This window comes from Fistularia commersonii, chromosome 11 (assembly GCF_037954325.1).
Source record: "Fistularia commersonii isolate RoL2024-O1a breed Wild chromosome 11, RoL_Fcom_v1.0, whole genome shotgun sequence".
Lineage (NCBI taxonomy): Eukaryota > Metazoa > Chordata > Actinopteri > Syngnathiformes > Fistulariidae > Fistularia > Fistularia commersonii.
In genome coordinates this window covers 4,433,456-4,455,105 of record NC_141294.1, presented here as the reverse complement: position 1 = coordinate 4,455,105, position 21,650 = coordinate 4,433,456, and the positions used below count along the sequence as shown (strand labels likewise).

Below are 21,650 nucleotides of genomic sequence, written 5' to 3'. Positions count from 1 at the left end.
ATTTACAGTAAACACATGTATGTACATACATATTTACACAAAGCAAGTGTTGCCAGGCAGCGAGCTCTGGGAGGATACTCATATATCTGTGTATGTGAAAGGTTTCGGCATAAGAAGGCATATGGTAGGTTATTGAGGAGGCACAGAGGTGCAAGAAAACACATAACCTGATGCAGATTTAAAAAATGTATTAGCATCAATCGTTATATCTCTTTTTAGAACTTCCATGAGATGTTATATTTCCAGGTCTTTCCCTGCTCTAACGTTAGAATTTATTCTTTTTCAAATGGTCTAAATATTTTACATATTGCTTTCCATAAATGTATGGAAAGGAAACCAACAATACCTATTCTCATGTATATGTAAGCATGTAGGGGAAAAAAAAAAGCAACTTTGCAACCATTATCATTACAAGCAATCTGGACTCTCACTGTGCTTTTGAGACACTAAGATATAAGCGACTGAGGGAAGGAATGTTTAAAAAAAGCATCACAAAACATACTTTTCTCTCAAAAGGAGGAGAAATTTGGTTTGAGTGTAATACAATCACTTATCAATGCAGTGAGTAACACTGAATTTGGTAAACACTGAAACATACACGCTAGTGCATGTCATTGAAAGATAAAGACAATTTAAATTATATAACAAACAGTAAGAGTGTAGCTGTAGGAAATGGTATACCTGTATTTACACTCGTTCCGCCTAAAGACTGCTTTACCTGATGGCTTTTGCAATCGCAATGCTCGCCATCGACATTCAAAAATGGTTGTGCTTGAACCTTTAGATACTAACAATCAGCTGCCTGTGAAAACTTGGGACTCAACTATGCATGATCTGAGTTAATGGAAATAGTAGGATTTAACTGAAACGTGCTGTAAAACCAAGCTGGGTTTTCAGTATCTGTGCATATGAGGACTATCAGTGCATTTCTGTCGTCCCTTCAATAAATCTTAATGAATGAATGAATGGATGAATGAATAGATAAACATAGTCCTTTTTCATTTCCATCAGTAAGTCCGAGACTTACTGATGGAATAGGAGTGGATTTTAGATGAGTTCCTTTATCAAAGATAACGCATATTCACAGCATAAATGGTATAAACAGTAGAGTCCAGTCACCTGCAGCATAGATGAATATCATCTATGAATGTCTTGTTTCTTAGTTGTTAAAGACAAAAGCCCAGTTGCCCGATTAAGATATTTAACAGGTACCATGACCTGGATGATTGAGAGACTTAAAATAAGGCCAAGGGGTTGTTGTTTTTTTTATAGTAATGTGAGTGAGACAGGCCCCCCTCCCTTCACTCCCTCTTTTATTTAATGTTGTAATTTATCAACTCAAGTCAAACACACATTTCTGTTGGCTAAAAAAAAAAGCTAAAAAAAGGCTCTCAAGATAGGTGAGGCCTTGCAGAGGATGGACGCGGATATAAGTCTAAAATTGAATGTTTTAGGTCTTTCATATATTCACATTGCTTCAACATGATTACATTTGGCATTGGTTTGAAAACAGAATAATGGAGACTCACAAAAAACATGAATTGAAATGTGTTTCTGAGATTTTTGGGAGGTCTGTGTAAGTTGATGCCACAAATTAGTATGACAAAATTAGTCCAACCACTGTCGCCACATACAGCCTCGGGTCAACAACACGCAGTTGCCCAATTTTCAAACCGTAAAGTCCCTGACTGCATTTCACTTTAAATGGAGTGGATGGAAAGTCACCTGAATACAGCAAGGAAAAGGTGAAGAAAAGAGACAGTGTGCCACTGGAAAACACTGCTTCTTTCTGTGCAGCTGCATGATAATAGAGCCCTTATTCTCGTAGGGCATGACTACCGTGCCAACCTATCAGATAGGAGAAACATACATTTGAAATACACCAATGACTGTCATCTAAATCTTACAGTTGTAAATGCTGCAACTGACAGGTGCAGTAGAGATTTAGGCCCACCCAGTAAAATGTTGGGGTGAGTTGCAGTCAAATTCATCTACATCAAAGCTCAAGGCCTCGTCTCTCTCCTTCCACGGCTTTCTGGAGAGGCTCAGGAGCCACAGCTATCATTCTCTCTTCAACCCCCTACAAACACACACACACACACACACACACACACACACGAACCTTCTTGATTTCCTTTTCATTATCTCAACAGTAAAAGGGGGGAGAAAGGGAGGAAAAAACAGAGGAAGAGAAGAGTGGAGAGGTCTGAAGAGGTTTTCAAATCCAGTGAAGCCTGTCACATTACAAAAACATGTCGCTTTAAACTAAATGTGAAATATCAGTAATTGAAGCCATAAATCCACTTTTGTGTTCCCCCTTACCTCCTCCTCTCCTACCCCCCCCCTTCTCTTTCTCACCCCTATTTTTTATAAGAGCGCTTTTGATGAGCGCTAAATTGGAAATTATTTTGTGTTGTAATACTGCTCTGAAATGTCTTTCCATTACCATGCGTCAGTCAGCACTGACACTGGAATTACTCAACTGTCAATCTGGCTATCAAGAAAGGTGGGTGGGGGTTGTTGGGAGATGTGGGATAAGAGGAGGGAGGGGTACTACAGGAGTTAAGAGAATGATAAATAAAGAAGGGGGGGTAGAGTGGAATAGGGAAGGTGTTTGCCCACCATAACATGTCTGTTGTGATTAGATAAATCTGAGATGTCTTAGAACTTAGTTGTCTCGATTACCGTCCCGTGTGTATTCTTTTGATATGTTCGTGTGTGTGTGTGTGTATGTATTTCTGCAATTCTGTCTCTGTATGTGTCAGAGTGTGCATGCCTGTGTGAATATCCGTGATTTGTAAATTATTTGTAAAATTTGTTAATTGAACAATATTTTCCAATACATTTTTAATTATAACGATGACAAAAATTATCATAACGAAACATCCAGTGATATTTTCTTATACATCTGCACCTATAAAAATTGGGAAAATTGCCCAGATGTGCAATGTCAATGGTTGTCTGTCCGTTTATTTAGCCATGCGATTGACCGGCAGCCAGTCAAGGATTTACCCATCTTCTTGCCTGATGACAGCTGGGATAGGCTCCTTGACCATGAGTAGGATAAGCAGTAGACAGTGGATGGATGGATGGACCTGCACCTTTGGATGCACAACAATCTATTCTGCAATAAGCATCTACAGGCTCTCCAGTTCATGTTCACTATCAGAATTATGCCATCACACTGGAATTTTGGTCAGACAGACATACTTATGTGTCACAATTACAGTACCAAATTCACAGTTCTTGCAGTTAAGGAACAAAAAAGAGGGTACAAAGATGTACAAAAAAAATCTCAATGATAAATTAGTAATTATAACCCGGCTGAGTTTTATGTAAGAAACAGCTTTTACGAGTGATAAGTGTGTGAACACAGCGGGAAAAGCTGTATTTATGTTAATATGTATGAATGTACATTTCTGTAGAGGGAGCATGAATGTAGACCGGGTCGAACCACCTATAGCTAGTGACTTTCAAAATTATAATAATTGAATGCGGACCAAAAATCCAGCAATTGAAGAGACCTCATACGTATCGCTCAAACAACATTTCTAGAATCACGTAAAATTATTGCCGTGATTTCACCGGCGATTGTTATGTGGGTCTGCAATGGCCAGCGAGTTCTGCGGCATATAGGAAGAAAGAGAGAGGTGAGTGAGAACTCCTTTATTGCTCAATGCTAAATTAATTGCACCAATTATTCACGGGGAGAGTTGTCTAGTGACGGCCTTTGGGGGACAAGGCCCTGACCGCTCTCCCTCATTTTTAATTGGCTGTCCTGTTGAATAATTGATTGGAGCAAATGTGAAATGGATGGGAAGGTCCAAGTGTCTTTCATCACAACAGGGCGGCCTCTCTGACAGCCAACCACAAACAAACTCTGCTGGTGTGCGCAATAAACAAAGCACACACCGTTGAATTCAGCGACCATGCTGTTGGGTTAGAATAGCAGATATGACTCCCGTGTGGTGTCATGCCCTCTGGAACCCAGACAATATGAACAACACAAAAATGTAGCTGGTGAGACAGAAATCAAAAGGGCAATTTTGCAGGTGAGCAGAAATATCTACTGGAGACATGGTGTTAGCGGCGCACCATGGAATGATGGATTCAGATATTTTGATTGTTGGCCACCCAGCAGTTAAGCAATAGAAGATTCAAAATTGTTCATTGAAGAGGGTTAAGAAAGGGTCCAGGTATCATATCTATCTGAAATATATTGAAAAAAAGAAAAAAATTGCAAATATGACAGTTAAGCATAAAAAGTATGAGCAAGTAATCTCATTACTGTAGATGAAGTTAATTTGTGAAAAAAATACATTTCCGTTAGCCACAATTATACATCTATCAGTATAAGTAAGATGAGACTTCCAATTGCAAACTAGATATTTCCCACATGCAGTTCTTAATCTCTAATCATCTTTTGGCCATTTCAGATGTAAATCTGGGTTTTAGGGTGAATGCGGACTATACTGACTGTCTGTACCTACCAGGTGAAATTATAATTGGAAATATGTTTTACTTGTAAAATGTTTGTTTCCCAGAAGAAGGAAACAGGGTGCCCACATGCATATGATATTTTCAGTTTTTCCCCCACTACCTTAGTCAGCAAATACACCCTTTAATATAGCCCTTAACACTCACACTACAACATGTTGTGGAAATGGTATATGGGCTGTAATCCTAAGTCCTCGGGAACAAGCAGCCATCTGTGCTATTTGCATCATGAACACCTTACTTCACTTCTGCTTTGAAAATTGTCTCTTTCATAAAGGGGTGAACTTTGTGACCGTACGTCACTTTTTGCCAATGGTAGATAAATGATCAGAACATTTGAGGGGGAAAGGAATTTTTCAATTTTATACTTGCCCTGAAGTTGGCATCATCATCCATTCTTTTTTGCAGTTAAATTACGGCAAACTATGCCAGAAAAACTTCCGAGTTTGCTGGAGACAAGGAGACAGCTGTAAAATACACAGACTTACTTGCCTCCCATTGAGTTTGGTTTTCAATAGCTATTAGGCAACAATTTATTTAGCCCACTTCTTTTATGAAGGGTGAGGACATGTAATATTAAAGCTAAATAGGCTCACTTAATATTTTTTAAAATCATCCTTTAATTGGAATTAGACTATAAAAACACCACTACAACTGTGGAAAAATACACCTATTTATCACAAATATGACAGAGTTCCCATGGGACCAAAATAACAGTATGATGGAATCATTGTGATGGTGAGTACAAGTAGTGGAAACTGTAAATACTAATTGCAGAACAATAATAGTACATACAATGGTGCAGGTGTGTATTATTTCATAATAATAACTACTGCCATTATTACGATTAAGGGGTTATTTAAAAATAAGTATAATCGAACTTATAAATTCTACAAAAACATACACTTTACAGATATCCACACATGAATGCACAGAGACTCACACACACACACACGTAGACACACACACGTAGACACACTCACACCTCCCTCTGTAATCAAAGGCTATTAACTCCTGGTGCTTTCGCAACAAAACAGATGTAAGATTCATGAGTTCCTGCCCGTGACTGTTGTCTTTGCCACAGGCTAGTAAAGAAACAATTAGTGCACAGCCAGCTTCACTGTCCACCACAATCAATAGTCCCTGATGGTCTTCTAAGCCTATTGACTGAGGCCCATTCCTCTCTCTGACCCCCATCTGTAGCAGCTGACAGCAGTTGCAGTGCACCTTTCTAGATCACGGGAGAGGGTTACCAGGTTAAACAATCCATGCAAACAAGCATTTCTTAATACTGTCTGCCCTGGTCTACATTTGTATACAAAGATGGTTGAAGGCAGACCAACGTGACGGATCATAAGTTGGCGTTACCTCAAATTTAACAATTAACCAATTTGAGACATGACATCATACAAAATAATTCAAATTAAATTTTTGGTGAATCTAAACGTTTTGAAACTTGAAAAATCTCAACGATTGTAATCATCTCTGTTAATCAGAATGCTTCGTAGTTAGCAAAAACAAAAAAAATCAGATTGCAGTTATTCTTCCTGTTAAAGGTTGCAGAAACCTGCGGATTATAAAAATCTGGCTGCTGCCAAGTGGTTAAAATTCGAAAGGCTGGATTGCCTCTAAAAAATAACTGTGTGGAAGTAACACAAAGTGAGGAACAATAGAACGGCTGCTATCTAAGCTACAGTTCATAGTAAATTGAAACTAAAAAACTTCAGTTTTGTTCCAACACTAAGTGTAAAACAGCCCAACCTAATGTTCAGTTGAGTTTCTTACAACTTGGTACCCGTGGGGTTAAAAAGAAAACAGTGTTGTTTTACAGTCACCCATAGTAACTTTTGAAGGAGTGTGTATGTGTACTTGTGTGTGTGTGTGTGTGTGTGTCTGTCTCCTGCCAGCTGTATTATCCAGACCATCTTGCACCAATCATCTCCCCTAACAGCAGTCTCAGTAGCATTGAGACAGTCTGCCGATGTTAGAGTAATTGTCAGAGTTTGTGTTTGTGTTCTGACAAAACCTACTCCCTTCTCGCGTGTTAGAACATCTGGACCAGTCCTACTTTCGGCTCACTGGCCTGCTGTGATGAGCCTCTCTTTTGCGCTAACTAAGGGAGGAGGAGGGGAGGCATGGCTACGGAGATGGATAAGAGGACAAGGTTGAGGCAGAGAGAGTTTAGCAGCTGTAAGGATGCAGGGGCGGACTACAATGAACAGGTGTCACTCCCACTGACGGGCTGCCGCTGTGCCGACCCGGGCCGACCCCTGCTTCACCCACATACCCACGCAGGAACTCGAGGTGGTGGCGGCTAGGAGAGCAACCCCGTCTAACCCACGCCTACCTTCCTCCTCCTCCTCAGATGGCACCCACTCCTTAGCTCAGTGTAGCTGCTGGGCCCCCAGACTGACATACTTACATGCACACATGCACGTACTAATTAGCAACCACAAATGCCTGTACATATTCATAAGTGTGTGAGCATGAGAATGTATGGGAAAACTCTCGTGTATGCATGCCAACTAAAACATACGTAGCATCAGCTTTTTGTCGCATTAGAGATTCATTCTAACATTAATCTATAGAAATGAAATAAATGAAATAGAAAGGCAGCAAAAACCTATGTGAAAAAGTGACATCAATTTTTCTTTAGAAATAACTACGTTTAGTGCGATACTAATCTTTTTCTTTTGAAAAACAAATAGACACAAGGAGTGGGAATCTAATGAGCAGCAGTGTGGTTTTGTAAAACACATGGATGACTTCTCCCACCGAACTCCTGCAGAGCTGATACTTAAAATAATCAAGCAATGACAATAGACTCTGTGTGACAGTTATATATCTGATGTAAAAAAGGTGACACCTGAGCAACTCGGAAATGAATTCATCCATCCATCCATCCATCCATCCATCCATCCATCCATCCATCCATCCATCCATCCATCCATCCATCCATCCATCCATAAATCCATCCATCCATTCATCCATTGCGAATCATCACTGACCTCCCAGCCTTTACCACCCTTGTCATTTTGTGCCGAAGTCATTACAGTACAGAGCGAAGTGAGGGAGGGGTAAGTGCAGGTGTGTGTATAAAGCACCCTCCCTACCTCTTTGCCCTCACCCCCGCTTCAATCCCCACCTTCTCGTGCTGTGGCGAGGAGGGCAGTAATTACTCTGGTGTCAGCGTTGCTGGGTGCAACTCCTCCCCCGACAAGGGGCGGTGGGCATCCATAACCCATCGTCCTGCCATGGGGTAAACGCTGGGCCATCCATCATGCACCCACTTGACAAATACCTTCCATAATAGAAGTTTATTTTTATGGGAGGCTGAATCAAGGACTTTCCCATGCATACAAAAACGTGTCAGAATTATTTATGGCTTGTGCTGAGATGCACAATATGTCATATCAAAGTCCCATCCCGCTTGCAGGAGCTGCTGGAAGCTGCCGGTGCTTGGCCTGTCGATATCTTTGCTCGCTATCAATAATGTGGAACACCGCCACGATAAGCCTCAGGATTCGGAGGTCATACACACAGACACAAACACATATACAAACGCGCACGCACGCAAACACACACGCACAAAAAAAAAAAAAATGAATACACATGGAAGCTGATACAGACACACAGTCAGTCACATACAGTACGTACCGAGACAGTGACATGCAAAAACATCACATGATGACATACATAAATGCTTTCTGTGAATACATATCAAATGAAAACAAATGCACACCCATATGAGCACACTTGCACGAGTGTGTTGTTCCTACACAAATAACTATGCAAGGAAATTGCAGACCACAAATGTGATGAGAGTATAATTCACATACATTTCTGTAATGAAAACAAACATGTTTTGCAAATATTGTGAAAGAAATACCAGTCCCTTTAAAATACATGAGTTTTTTTTTGGGTGGTTATTCACTTTGCAATTGATCGTGCCCTACAGATTAAAAACAAACAAACACAGAAATTAAGGTATTTATGAAGGTAAAAGTTAAGCCAATGCATGGTGAGATGATAAATTGTTCTGTGCAAAACAAAATGATTTGGAGATGACGCAGTACAGCTGATGTATGTCTGCACATGGAGATGTGAGATGGAATAATCTCCTCTTGGGCAAAATCTTACAAAAAAAGGAGGAAAAAATGATAAACACAACAACTTAAAAGAAATCCCCACTCTGCAGCCTTAAAATCTGAGAGCTGTCAGTCAGAATGAGTGGCAACTCCTTTCGCCCAGAGAAATGGCAATAAATTGGGTTTCCTGATAAGGACCGGCATCACCAGCACACTGTTTGACCAAATAGGAAAAAAAAGAAAAAGAAAAAATGAGCCACGTTTCCGTAGGCCACTTGAGTGCTGTCAGTCAAGATGACTGGCAGTCTCACATGTCGCCAGTGGAGAGAGCAGTGGAGGGGAAAAAAAAAAACAGATTAATGTACAGAAGGATCTGCAAGTGAGGGAGAGTGGGAATGAGAGAGATAGCATTAAGGCTGGCTAGGAGAAAATGAATAAATATGATAAATATGATAATTGAAATGATGAGATTTTGGTACTTGGTATTGGATTCTGCTATGTGCCCAAAGGGATTAGTCCTTCATTCACTGTCATTCTCATTTTCTATCCTCTACAAACACATCTGACAGACAAACAGACTCATACACACTTGCATACACAGAAATATAAACAAGTGCGCATGTATGGATTAAAAAATTACATAGATATGACAAATAAGATCCTATTCTAGCAAAACGGGTTGGTGCTATGTGTGAAACTCAATGGCAGCAGGATGAGTAAAACCTAGCTGTCTGCAAACCAAATAGAAAAGCAAAAAAAAAAAAAAAAAGTGTAGTAGCAGCGGGAGAACTTTGTCCTGTGAAGACAGAAGATGTATGGCTCAAGGTAGATAGTAGCAACAGTAAATGATTACCTTTTACGAACTGGGCCTTTGTAATAAAATGCATAGGGGGAGTATTATCAATTCAGCAGCCTGGTGAAGATAGCATTTCTGAAACCATAGCGAGGCTGATCGCTATCTTGAGAAGGGCCCGAATCTGTATTCCTTACATCAGGTCCAGGGGGGAGAAGGGTCTAAGACCTGTTTGTGTGTGTGTGTGTGTGTGTGTGTGTGTGTGTGTGTGTGTGTGTGTGTGTGTGTGTGTATATAAGTGAAATGGTGTGTTTGTGAGAGAGACATCCGTTAAGGCCTCTTGTGCCTGCAGGCTCAGCTTTGACAGAACCAAGATCTATTTCCTTACACCCTGAAACAGAATGACATGCAAACGTGTGTGTGTGTGTATATAAACACACACGGAACCTCATGCAAACATACACACTTAGTCCTTAGGGCAAAGAGCTATTTGAAATTGGAAATAAAAATTCTGGAAATAAATTTGTGTGTCTCTCTATGTGTGTGTGTGTGTGTGTTTGTATTTTTCCAAAGCTTAGATTCTGTAGTAGATGTCTCACTCTATGAGAAGACACTGACAGATGACATGTGTGCACTCAAACAACGCACATTACTGATAGCAGTCAAACAGAGGATAGACAACACATGGGAGATAACAGAGAGTCAGATAGAGCCGTCCGGCTGCTGGCTTAGAGTCACATCACTCACTCTCAAGAAGCAGACATGAGCACAGCGCTTAAATGGTAAGGCATCACAACACAAGCAGTACCACAAGGCATAAGCAGCAAAGGAAAAATAAGGTGAGCGAACAACATGGGGATTTTATCTAAACGGAAAAAAAAAAAAGAGTAAAAAAAATGAATTACCATTTCAGCTTAAAGTAATCTATTGTACAGTTGTGTGGTAAAATATATTTGAAACATTGTGGGCTGTCACTTCACTCAAATTACTGATCTTATAATTATTGAAGAAAACACTATTACCTGTATAACCAACTGTGTTGTATTTTACTATTCACTTTCACAGTGAGATGGAATCTGGAATGGAAACTAATGATCTGATTGCGAGTTTTGTTGAGCGGAGCAACCAGAGCCACCTCCTCCTCAAGATCACTAAGACCAAGGATGTAGTTGTGGACTACTGGAAGAATCAGAGGAGACACGTGCCAATCATCACGAAGAGGTGGAGATAGTGGACTCCCACAAGTACCTTGGGGTCCAAATCAACAATAAAATTGGACCGGTCACACAACACTGATGCACTCTACAGGAAAGGTCAGAGCAGGATGTTCTTCCTGACGAGAATGAGGTTGCCTGGCATCTTTAGCGGCCTCCTCAAGACCTTCTAGCAGTCTATGGTAGCCAGCGCACTCTTCTTCAGTATAGTGTGCTGGTGGGGCGGTTCAACAAGATCAACAAGATAGTGAGGAAACCCCGCTCTGTGGTGGGACTGAACCTGGGCCATCTTCAATCGGTGACAGTGGGGAGGATGAAGGACAAACCGGGAGCTATCCTGGACAATCCTTCCCACCCCCTGCGCGACAAGCTGCGGCTGATGGGCAGCTCCTTCAGCCAAAGGTTCATCCCGACCCAACGCTTCAGATGCTCCTTTGTGCCCACGGCCATCAGACTGTATAGCAGCAGTCTGGATGCCACACAACTCTTATTGTCCTGAGGTGCATCTGTGCTGCTTCCACAACCTTACTCCGCTAACTACCTCGCCCGTTCACATGTCAGGCTCTAACTCTGCTGTCTTTCTAATCCTTGTTGGCCCCAGCCCGCACGCATCATGCCTATTTTTTCTTTTTATTTATTTTATTCTTGTCATTGCTGTTGTCACTCTATTTATGTTGTCGTTTAGTTCTGGTTCTGTATTTTTCACCCTTACTGTTCCATTATGTTGTCCATTATTATCCCTGATGATGTTGCTGTTGTTGTTCTCCCTGCTGTCTCTTTATTCGTGGATGTCTTGTTATCTCCTGTCTTTATGTCTCTATTTATATTTATATTCCTATTTATTTCTTTTTTTTTCTACTTTTTGACATTATAACTGTTATGTGATAACTATTATAACTGACAAAGGAACTTTCCCTGTGGGGATCAATAAAATGTATGTATGTAATAAGATCTTATCTTATCTTATCTTATCTTATCTTATCTTATCTTATCTTATCTTATCTTATCTTAATGTAAATGAGCTATGTCCAATTCTTTATAAAAGTTTTGATTGAGGGCCGGAAAGAGGATTTAAATCAATTTCCTTTATGGGATATTTTGGGGAATTATGGTACATGTATTTTTAGGATTCGACCCATAATTTATAGTAAAGGTCAAAATATGTATGGCTCTGCTGCCTTCAACAGTAGGATCTAATGCGGTCTTCATACTTGAGGTGAATTGCACCTTAATTAATTGTCATGCATTTATTAATCAACTGAATTTTTTGATTGTTTATTTGAATAATTTCTTGAAAGCATTTCTGTCAAAATCTATAGTGGAATGCATAATGAAATACCCTGGTCATCTTGGAACTGCAAATGTTAAAAATGCTTTAATTTCATATAAAATAACAATTCTGAAGGCTGCGTGCAAATGGTAAAATGTAGATAATAAAGAGGGTGATATGTATCACTGAAGATACTGTGGGGATTATTTATGAAGAAACTGTCAATTTTCATCAACACAAGTGTGGGGATGATACTCTGTGACACAGTAATTACTTAAAGTATTTACATAAAATTCAAAAAAAGAAAATTATACTACTACCAAATTCCACATTCACAAAGTCAGAACTCACAAGCTCATATCTAAGGGAGTCTCTCCTCACATAATAGCTGAAAAAAAAGAACAAACAATCAACAAAAATACACAAATCTTTACGCCAAAGCTATAATTTCAACACAGTAAAAACTTCCCTCTTGTCCTCATTGTGATTTTTTCCTTTTCTTCCTACAGGTGTCAGAAAATATTACATGGGCTGTGTTTATGTGTGTGTGATTTTGCCACACCCCATGTGAGTACTAATTTACCCTTTTAGGCTTAAGCTCCCCATGAGTGGCTTTCCTTGCCCTTTAATTAGGCTGTGGGGAGTCGACACACACACACACACACACACACACACACACACACACACACACACACGCACAGAGCGAGAGAGAGAAAGAGAAGACTATTTTCTAACTAGCATGTACACACTAATTCAAAGTTGGAAAACTGCAGTAGACCCAATATATATTAGATAATTGTCAACCCCTCTGTGGGCCTCTCTCACACTCCAGGTCTCGTCTCCTGCCCCAGTCGTCAACACAAGAGGGACAAAAATGGATCCAAGGAGGGGGATCAATCTGTGCCGTTCACAGCACTGACAGCGGTCCCTGCTTTTGAGGCTTTAGACTGATTCAGATTCACGAAAGTTCTAACCCGCCACAACACATCCGCTTTGGTTTGAACGACACAGATGTTGACGTTTTCTTTCAAGTTAAAAGACTTCACTTCCCGTCCACTTTTATGGCATGATGTGAGCATTAGTTGAATCCACATAAAATGGTGAAAATGCTGCTGAGACTGAAACTTCTTAGCATAGCTAATAAATGGATCGCTAATCTAAGAATTTGTTTTTGAATTAACCCTGCTCAGCATCTTTTAAAGTGACTCTTAAAAACTGACAGAATGTCTTTGGTGCTGCCTGCCTACTAATACCATGAAAACTTTTTCGGGCATATATACCTTAAACTATAGCAGCTTAGCAAGAAATTCTGATCGAGTTTTGATGAAAGATAAAGTTTATCATGACCTGAATGACTGATGATGATAATGTATATGGATAAAATACAGTATAAATGGCTACAAGGCTTTTACGGTTAACATTTTGTGATTTTAAGAGTGATACCGTTACTCCTGAGCTACATAAATCGGACCATCGAGAATAAGAAGAGCTTGCGCTTATCATGCCGATTACTTTCCTCCCCCATCACCTACAGTGGGTGTGTATCTCAAAAAAAAAAAAGCATCAGTATTAACTCAGTGTTGAAACTACGACCTTTTGGGTTCTTTCTGCCTTGCTTTCCAAACATACTAACATTTCCATAAACAAAACTGGCCACTGAAAAGGGAAACAAAATCGGGGCAGTTGTGATAGTGGCTTGTTATGCAGGAAATAAGAGGGCACTTAATTGGGGTCTGATAGTCTAACAGGCAGGACCTCTGATTACCAACTCTGCACATTGTCTTAAATTAGCCCACTGATGAGCAGCCAGGGGATTCAATTATGCTAAGGGAGAAATAAGGGACCCTAATAGGCCACTGTATCAGGAAACATGGGACTAGGCTGGGCTAAAACCCTAGTAATTGGTTGTTTAGTTGGGAAAGTTGAGCCTGCTGGTAATTAGAGATGTTGAGGCGTTTGGAGAGCCACCAAACAGATGACACACATTGGCTCAAGAGGCAAGGGAAGGAGACGAGGGGGCAAAGGTCATAATAGAGATCGGGAAAGAGCAATACAGACAAACAAGGTGTAAATCAGGCAAAACATGTTTCTACTAGTAGCTATGTTGACTCAGTAAAGGTCAAGATGGGCCAAATGGAGCTCAAACTGAAAAATCAGCAGTCTGCCCCAGTTTTCTTAAACAATTCTGCTTTTCTTTCTCATCTTTTCAGTACTTCTACAATTCTCTGTCTCAGGCAGCTTAGCAGTCAGCTGTAGCTGGATATGTATGTGGGGTCTGAATTGAGGGGGAAGGTGGATTGAATAATGCATTGGTTTTATAGGAGAAGGCGGCCTGTCTAGTCCGATATTCACTGTCCCATACAGGAGGAGCAGCCCTGCCTGCAAGCATTCCCTCCTCATGTCACTCACAGGAGGCGTTAGTGTGTCTATGTGCGTGCCTCTACTTGTGTACATATTCTGATATGAATGCATGCTGCAGTTTAAAGGTTCATCTAAACAAAAACAAGAGATAGCTAGCTTTAAATACGCCTCGTAAAATGTAAATAAATGAAAATCATTTGACTACTTTGAGCAAAACTTAACATTTGCAATGACATTGTATCTTCTGAAAACACATGGCTGCATGGCAGGTGGAAGTCGTATGAGTATAGTACTAATAACCCCAGCAAAATTAAGTATTTCCTTATCTTATGTTATCTTATCTTGTCTTATCTAGTTGAATGCATTGTTTGACTCAAATGTGTATGTCACTGTTTTGCCGAGTCCTACACACCATCAAGAATTTTTTTTTTTTTTTTTTTTTCAGATAGGTGTAGCAGAAGCAAACATTTAACAGTGAAACCCGAGGGCTTTGACATCAGTCGTCAATCTGTCACAAAGTTCCAGACTCTGACAGAAACTATCCAGGGGCTCACGAGTACAATGACACTACGCTTCCAGTCATTATTTCAACTGTGATAGAACCCATCTGTGATGCCCTTTAGGTGGTACCATCATGACACAGGCCTCAATTTACACTTAAAGCAGCCAGAAACCTCCCGCATCTACAGAAAGGATTTTTTTTTTTTTTTTTCTTACTTTCTTTTTTTTTTGTATTTGAAAAAATTTGAATGGCACAGAATGGCTGAAAGGAGAATCTAACTTTGGCAACAAGAGGAAGGGAAGGGAATGGAAACGGAGTATGAAACAAAAGACTGTTTGTTGTGGTTGATGTGTGATAAATGCAGACGGTTGGGGGAGTTTTCACGCTCATTGGAGCAGATCATTATGCAGGAACTGCTGCTTGCTTGGCCCAGACCAGCCCTGTATTTACTTACAGTAGAATCATGCAGAAGACTATCTGAATTTTTCCCTAAACTGCTCAAAGAAAAGGTAACCTCCAATTCATATGTCTCAAGGGGCTTGATGACATTGATCAACCAGTGTGTAACTGTGTAATCAAAAGCAAACTTGAGTTGCCCAAGGTGAGCGATTCAGGATCGTAAAAGCCAAAGTTGTTCCTCCGTTGGGGGAATAAACCAATTAACACCAAAACACCGGCTTGATCCGATCATCAAGTCTGTACATGCCGCTGTGTTGAAGATGAAATCGAGGGAAAAAAAAAAAAAAACAACAAAACTGAAAATACAAAACAAGGAGACACAGACAATGATGTCCCCTGCAATACACCTGACTGGAAATTTCTATCTGATAAGAAAAAAAGGCAAACATAAAATGCTTCTTTTGTGTGATAACTGGTATCTTTTAGCTAAACACCATCAGCAAAGCTTGAATGATACGCATACTTCAAGGTAATACTAGCTATACATTAATAGTACATATAATATTTCCTCCATCTACTGTGAAGGAATATTCTTTGGTAAAAAAAGTATTTGAGTAGGAATGAAAAAATCATGGACATGGACTTTAGCTGCAAATGTGATCTGGAAAACACTGATCAACATTGTTTAACATTAAAAAATTATAAAATGTTGAAGTGACTCATTAATTAAGAAAACAGAAAAACAGCTTACTCGAGTGAAAATGTTTTTTGGCTGTGTCCACCACATCTGTAATCTAATGTGTGTCGTTGCACAATGTCGTACGAGTCGGATGAGAAAACAAAAGCAGGTATGGTCAAAAAACTAAAAACGTAATCTCTATTGTTCCATTTACTGCACAACAGAACTTTACTCATCTAACTTCAGCTAAGACACGTGGCTATCCTTTTTTTACAAATGCCCATTATCTTCATGCAACATAAGGAAGGTGACACGAAGGTGCAGAATCAACATAAATTCTAATGTCCTATAGGTGTTTTTCAAGTAAGCTGTGCGGCATTGTTTTCCGATTATATCTTCCCATATAGAAATGTGTCACATATAACACATTGTTATTAGAAACAGATGTCGATTTTATCACCAGTGTCTGTGGCTTCTGTTACAACATCAACATAGCGTCATATGCACCGGGATACCAGGACAAATTTACATGACATCCACACCTGTCTGCCACAACCCTGCACAACCAGGATACAAGTAACACTCTGGAGACTTAGGTTTCATTACATGATGAACGGAGGGCTAACGTCTGGGGATTTAGAGAAGCAAACAGATGCGTAACCTTAAGTAAAAGCTACCCAAACAGATTTTTGTTTACACATTTGTTAAATAAAGAAAAAAAGTAAACAACTGAATTTGCCGTGGGTAGTAACTGTGCATTATGGTCATCGCTTTAAAGGCCAGGGCTCCTCTAAACCCTCTGCGGTAGCCATCCATCTTAGATTATTAAAGAAAAAGAAAATCTGCATAAAGCAGGCTCTGTGCCTTGAAGAAGTGTATTTATTTGTTTTACCTTTTCGGACACAAAGCAGCAAATCCAAGTCCTCTCTTACTGTTTGCTTGTTACGAAGCATTTGACCTGTATGCCTCCGAGTTGTAAAATCATAACCTTGGTTAAGAGGTGGGGAAATATTGCACAATTAAAAATAGCTGGATTCTTCTGCGTTGGCAAAGCGAATGGCGACATCCCGCCTGTGTGCATGTGTAACATTGTTTTTGGGACTAAAGTTGAGAAAATGTTGATATACCAAAGCTATCGGCCAGAATCTGCTGCTTCTCTCACTGAAGGGAGATGGAAATGATATAAAGAACTTTCCTATACCCCAGAGCTGTAACAGTCAGTGCCTTTGCACCAATTTCAGGAGAGAGAAAGTTCTAACAGAGGGGTGATTTAGCAAAGTCACAGAACTCTGATGTACCTTGATGTACCTGTAGCTCTAGTTCTGCTGCAGTGCTATCTACGCTGAGATCACATAAGCACAACCAGTTCTTTCTGGCATATCTCACCGCAGATCGCACGAGGAAGACAATTGTCATTACCATTTTATTAAAATGTGTCCTATCAGCAACATTCCCCCCCACCCCACATATCTCACCTTCTCTCTTTTTTCCTTCTCAAAATCTAATCATCATTCCCCTCCATCACTTGCTGGGTCTAATTCCCTCTCTTCCTTCGTTTGCAAAAGACCTCTGCTTTCATCCTTGAGAAGGGCTTTAATTTGAAGTGCGACGCTGAATAAAGAAGGGAAGATGGGGAGGTGTACGGAAAGACAGAGCAACAGCAGAGACATTCGGGTGTCAATCAATCCGGCGCGAGGGGCTGCAAAGGCCTGTGAGAAGGGTGCGTTTGATCTGTGTCTTTCAAAGGGGGAACAGCGGGAAGGGCCATCACAGATGATTTGCCTCTCGCTGCTGGCCCTGGTGCCACTCTGACAGAGAGCAATCACAAGCAGGTTAATTCAACATCTACCTTCTTAATCTTTTTTCCCCTGTCTCTTTCTTTTGGTCTCGTTCTGTCTACTTAGATGAAACATTCCTCTTTCCACTACCACCCCCACGTCCCTCTCTCACTTTTGAAACAGGGAAAGATCACAAGTGCACTTCCGATGCCTTTTCAAACCGCCTATAGTTCGACTGCATTCGTCTTATTAAGCAACGGGGTAAAGGATTTTCCAGTAAATAGTTAAGCATCAATAAAAATGAAGTGACATTGGCAATTTCCTCCAGGAAACTGGGCCAAAAGAGTATTTTCTTCTCATGCAACAAATGCCATGAGGTGCATTTTTGGATCATTTAATTATCTGTCATTCTTTTGGTTCATATCTGTGGTGTGTTGTGAGCGGAATACAAATTATTGCATCAAAACGCCATCTTGACGGCTTGCTGCTTCACCTGGAGGATGTGTTTCCACCAGATGACCGAAAAAAACAGTTCGGGTTCAAGGTAAGAAGTGACCTTCGGTCGTATGTCTGCGTCTAAAACCAACCAGTTCTACCTTATGATATCGCTTGGATGAACTATTTCAGTCAGATCATGACCCTCTTTACAGCGCCTTTAGCCTAAAATCAAACTACGAGGCAAAAGGGTGTCCTCGACTGCAAAGGTCGTTCGTGGATTAGGACAAGCAGAGGTGAGGGAAATCACAGGGTGAAAGAGCTTGAAGGAACATTGTGTGAGAGGTGAGAAGGTATTGAGATTATGAAGGGCAGCGGTTATTTTAGGTGTAGTTAAGGTTAAAAGATTATACAGGACGAGGAAAAGGCGGCAGTGAAGGAGACCATAAGATAGAGGTCAGTCTAGGGGCCAGAAAAAATAAGTATTATGCCAAGACTAAGTTTATTTCGGTTATTTGGAAAAACTTGAGTTTTAGGAATCAGCACAAGGGCACAAATCAGATCTATTCCTTTTCAATAGGAAATAACCTATGGTGGTACTGAATGCACAGTGTTTTCCAACACTCCTGCTTTTATGTAAGGTCAGAAGGATAACAGGATAAAGGATGCCCTCTCTGCTCCTCTGAAGGACAAGCACTCTGCCAATTGGATTTGGTAGCATTCAAGGACAAAGAAAGAACACTGTGATACAAAGGAACCAATAGAGGAAGAACAAGATTTCATCTGTCTCTATTGCCTGAGTGATTGGCAGGGATGGCCAGACCGGCAATCTTTGAGTGCTGCCTCTTTGTAGCTATGTGCCCCCCATCAGCATTGAACAGCCAGTCTTGATCTACAGAGACAAAAAGAAGACTAGGAGATGACCCTTGTGAAATAATGGAGTTTGCGCAGGGTTGTAGGGGCATCCAGGTAGTTTAATCCGACGTAATCATTTCAAATGTTGATTGTCCATGTGTACACAACAAATGGCCGTAGATGTTCGCACGATCATGTCTGTATGTGCATTACGGTGGAATTCAGAAAATGATGCCGGTACGCAAGAAAAAGGAAACCATTCGGTTCAAATCCTCAAAATAGCAGATAAAATGTAAAATATTTTCCCGGGTCATGCAAGTGTGCTCGGGGGGGAAGGCGCAAAACTTTTAAGCTTATCCTGTGACACCGCTCAACAACCAGCCGAGCCCCTGAATGTGTGTGGTTGTTGCTCTGTCAACTGCAGACATAATCACCATAGCTCAAAGGAAAAGCTGTTTCTAATGCAGTAAGTGATTGTGATAAATAATCTTAAGACACTGCATAAGACACCATTGTCTGCTACTGATTTAAACTAGATTTAAGAAAAAAAATAACAGGCACTGAGGCCAACCATGCATATTGCAAATATATACCTTCACAAATCCATAGCTGGTGTTATGAATGGCTCCCTGTTCTTAATTACGCACAGTTTCCCCGAATACACACCTACTGTACCGCAATGCATGAATCTCATTACCTGCATGGAGGTAGGCAAGGTCTGGGTTCTCAATATCGGAGTGATTCTCTTTCAGGTGGTTTCTGAACTCCATGGGAGAATTGGTGCCATAGTTACATTTTGGACAGTTGTACATCTTCACACCCTCGTGTTTGCCTGTGTGGAGAATGTGCTTGCGGATGTTCTCAGCACAGTTGGACCTGGGAGAGAAAAAGAAAGAAAGAGAAAAAGATCTTACTGACTTTCTGAAAGAAAGAAATCACCAATTAACAGTTTATGGTTGCAAAGCGGGTATATACCTTGCACTACAATGTGTTCATGATTGTTTCAGTAAAATAGTCCTACAGACACACACACGCAGCAAATACACAAAAACAGGACACCATTTCAAGCTTGGCTTAAGATCTGAGGGAGAATCTCTCAGACTATTCATTGTCTTAATCAACCTCCCCTACAGGCCAGGGATTTAGTGACAAAAAAATGACAAAACATGACCACATCTACATTTAAAGGCCGATGTGAAAGTTGAAATTAATCTTTATGCCTATTGAAGGCTTAGAGATGTTTGTAGAGTCAAATAAATCTTCTACAATGACACTGATGGAAAAAAAAATGTGTAGAGACATATTCTTTACCAAAACAATCATAATTTCTGTCTTGAGAAGATATTACTGGCTGCTCTTGAAAACCCAAATCAGAAGTTTAAATGTGAAAACCCAATCTTAAAGTTTGAAGGTTTTTTTTTCTAGCTCTGGTGAAACAGAGATGGTGTTACCACTTATATGTGCATATGTATATGTCTGCTCTGGCTTTGCATAGATAAAGGCATTTTTCAAGCCAATTATTTTTGAGCCTCCGTAAGATTAAATAAATGTAAACTGCCAGATCCCCCCCCCCGCCCCCAGTTCCCCCCAACACAGCCACACACACCCAACACACACAGATAAACAGAGACACACACGGATAGAAACATACTCACAAAAAAAATTACCCTTGTGGATAAACATAAATAAGATCCATGTATGCTCACCAATTCATGTAGTATAATTTGCATTATTCTGTCATGGCTTGAAAAGGGAAAGGGTTCTCCTATGTCTTAAGTGTATAGTTCACTCTGCATCCTAGAATTAAGACAGGGCATGCAGGAAATTATTTGTCCTGATGATGAGCTTGCAATGAAAAAAAGAAAATCAGTTAAAGGGCAATGCCCTACTTTTGCACATGCAAATATTTAAAATACTAGGTAGAGCAGTGGCATATATATCACTGCAGTGAAGTTCATTCCTAAAGAAACACCCACTCATTAGCACTAGTTATATTGTATTCCTCATGAGTGGCAGAGGAGTGACAGACAGGTCCACTTGCCATAGCTCTGATGAGAAGCAGTTGAGGTGATATTTTTCATGAAAATGCCTTTTTAGAGCTGGAGTAACGCAAAGTTTGACTGAGGTGCTTGATTCACAATTTGGGGGCGAGGAATTTATATGCTTGGAGTACCGAGTTGAGTGTAGATAATGGACAAGAGATCTGATCCGAAAAGATACGAAGCAGTGTGAGCAGGCATGACTGCTGCTATCATTGCAGCAGAAATAATTTTTGGTCTATTTTACAAACAAATAAAAGATGTCGACAGTGTCTATTTGCTGGGAGTCCAAATTGTACTTTATCTATTACAATTAGACTCCAAATAAAGGCAGATTCTGGTGCTCGGGATTTAGTTGTGGTTGTTAATAGCATAATAGTATACGAGTTATCGATATACGAGTATGTGCATGTGTGTGTGTGTGTGTGTGTGTGTGTGTGTGTGTGTGTGTGTGTGTGTGTGTGTGTGTGTGTGTGTGTGTTGCAAGCTGTCTTTGGACTGGTCAGATAGGGTAGGCCAAGCAGCAAGCTACTCTAGTGTGCAGGATGTAATGATGTCAGCTCATAGAGTCACACAGAACCCTCTGCTGATTAATGGTGCTGTCTGACCTGCAGCAAGGCTCTATCTAAACCTGCCCAGGGACACACACAAAGACACACATTTATTTGCTGTTGAAGAACTGGACGGGCAAGACAAACATGCACATTCATACATACACAGACATGAACAAAGTACTTTGC

General features: G+C 40.4%; 1 protein-coding gene across 3 annotated transcripts in view; it reads right to left on the bottom strand.

Annotated features, from left to right (window-relative positions):
• znf407 (zinc finger protein 407) overlaps positions 1-21,650 on the bottom strand; it is a 138,406-nt gene that overhangs the window by 22,100 nt on the left and 94,656 nt on the right. For 2 of the 3 annotated variants that reach the window (XM_086154599.1, XM_086154600.1), the window contains one exon: positions 19,569-19,747. In XM_086154599.1, the coding sequence (XP_086010725.1) occupies positions 19,569-19,747 (179 nt within the window). Of the gene's footprint in view, positions 1-18,784; positions 18,909-19,568; positions 19,748-21,650 lie in introns of those variants that run through there. The other variant, XM_086154601.1, reaches the window with a different exon arrangement.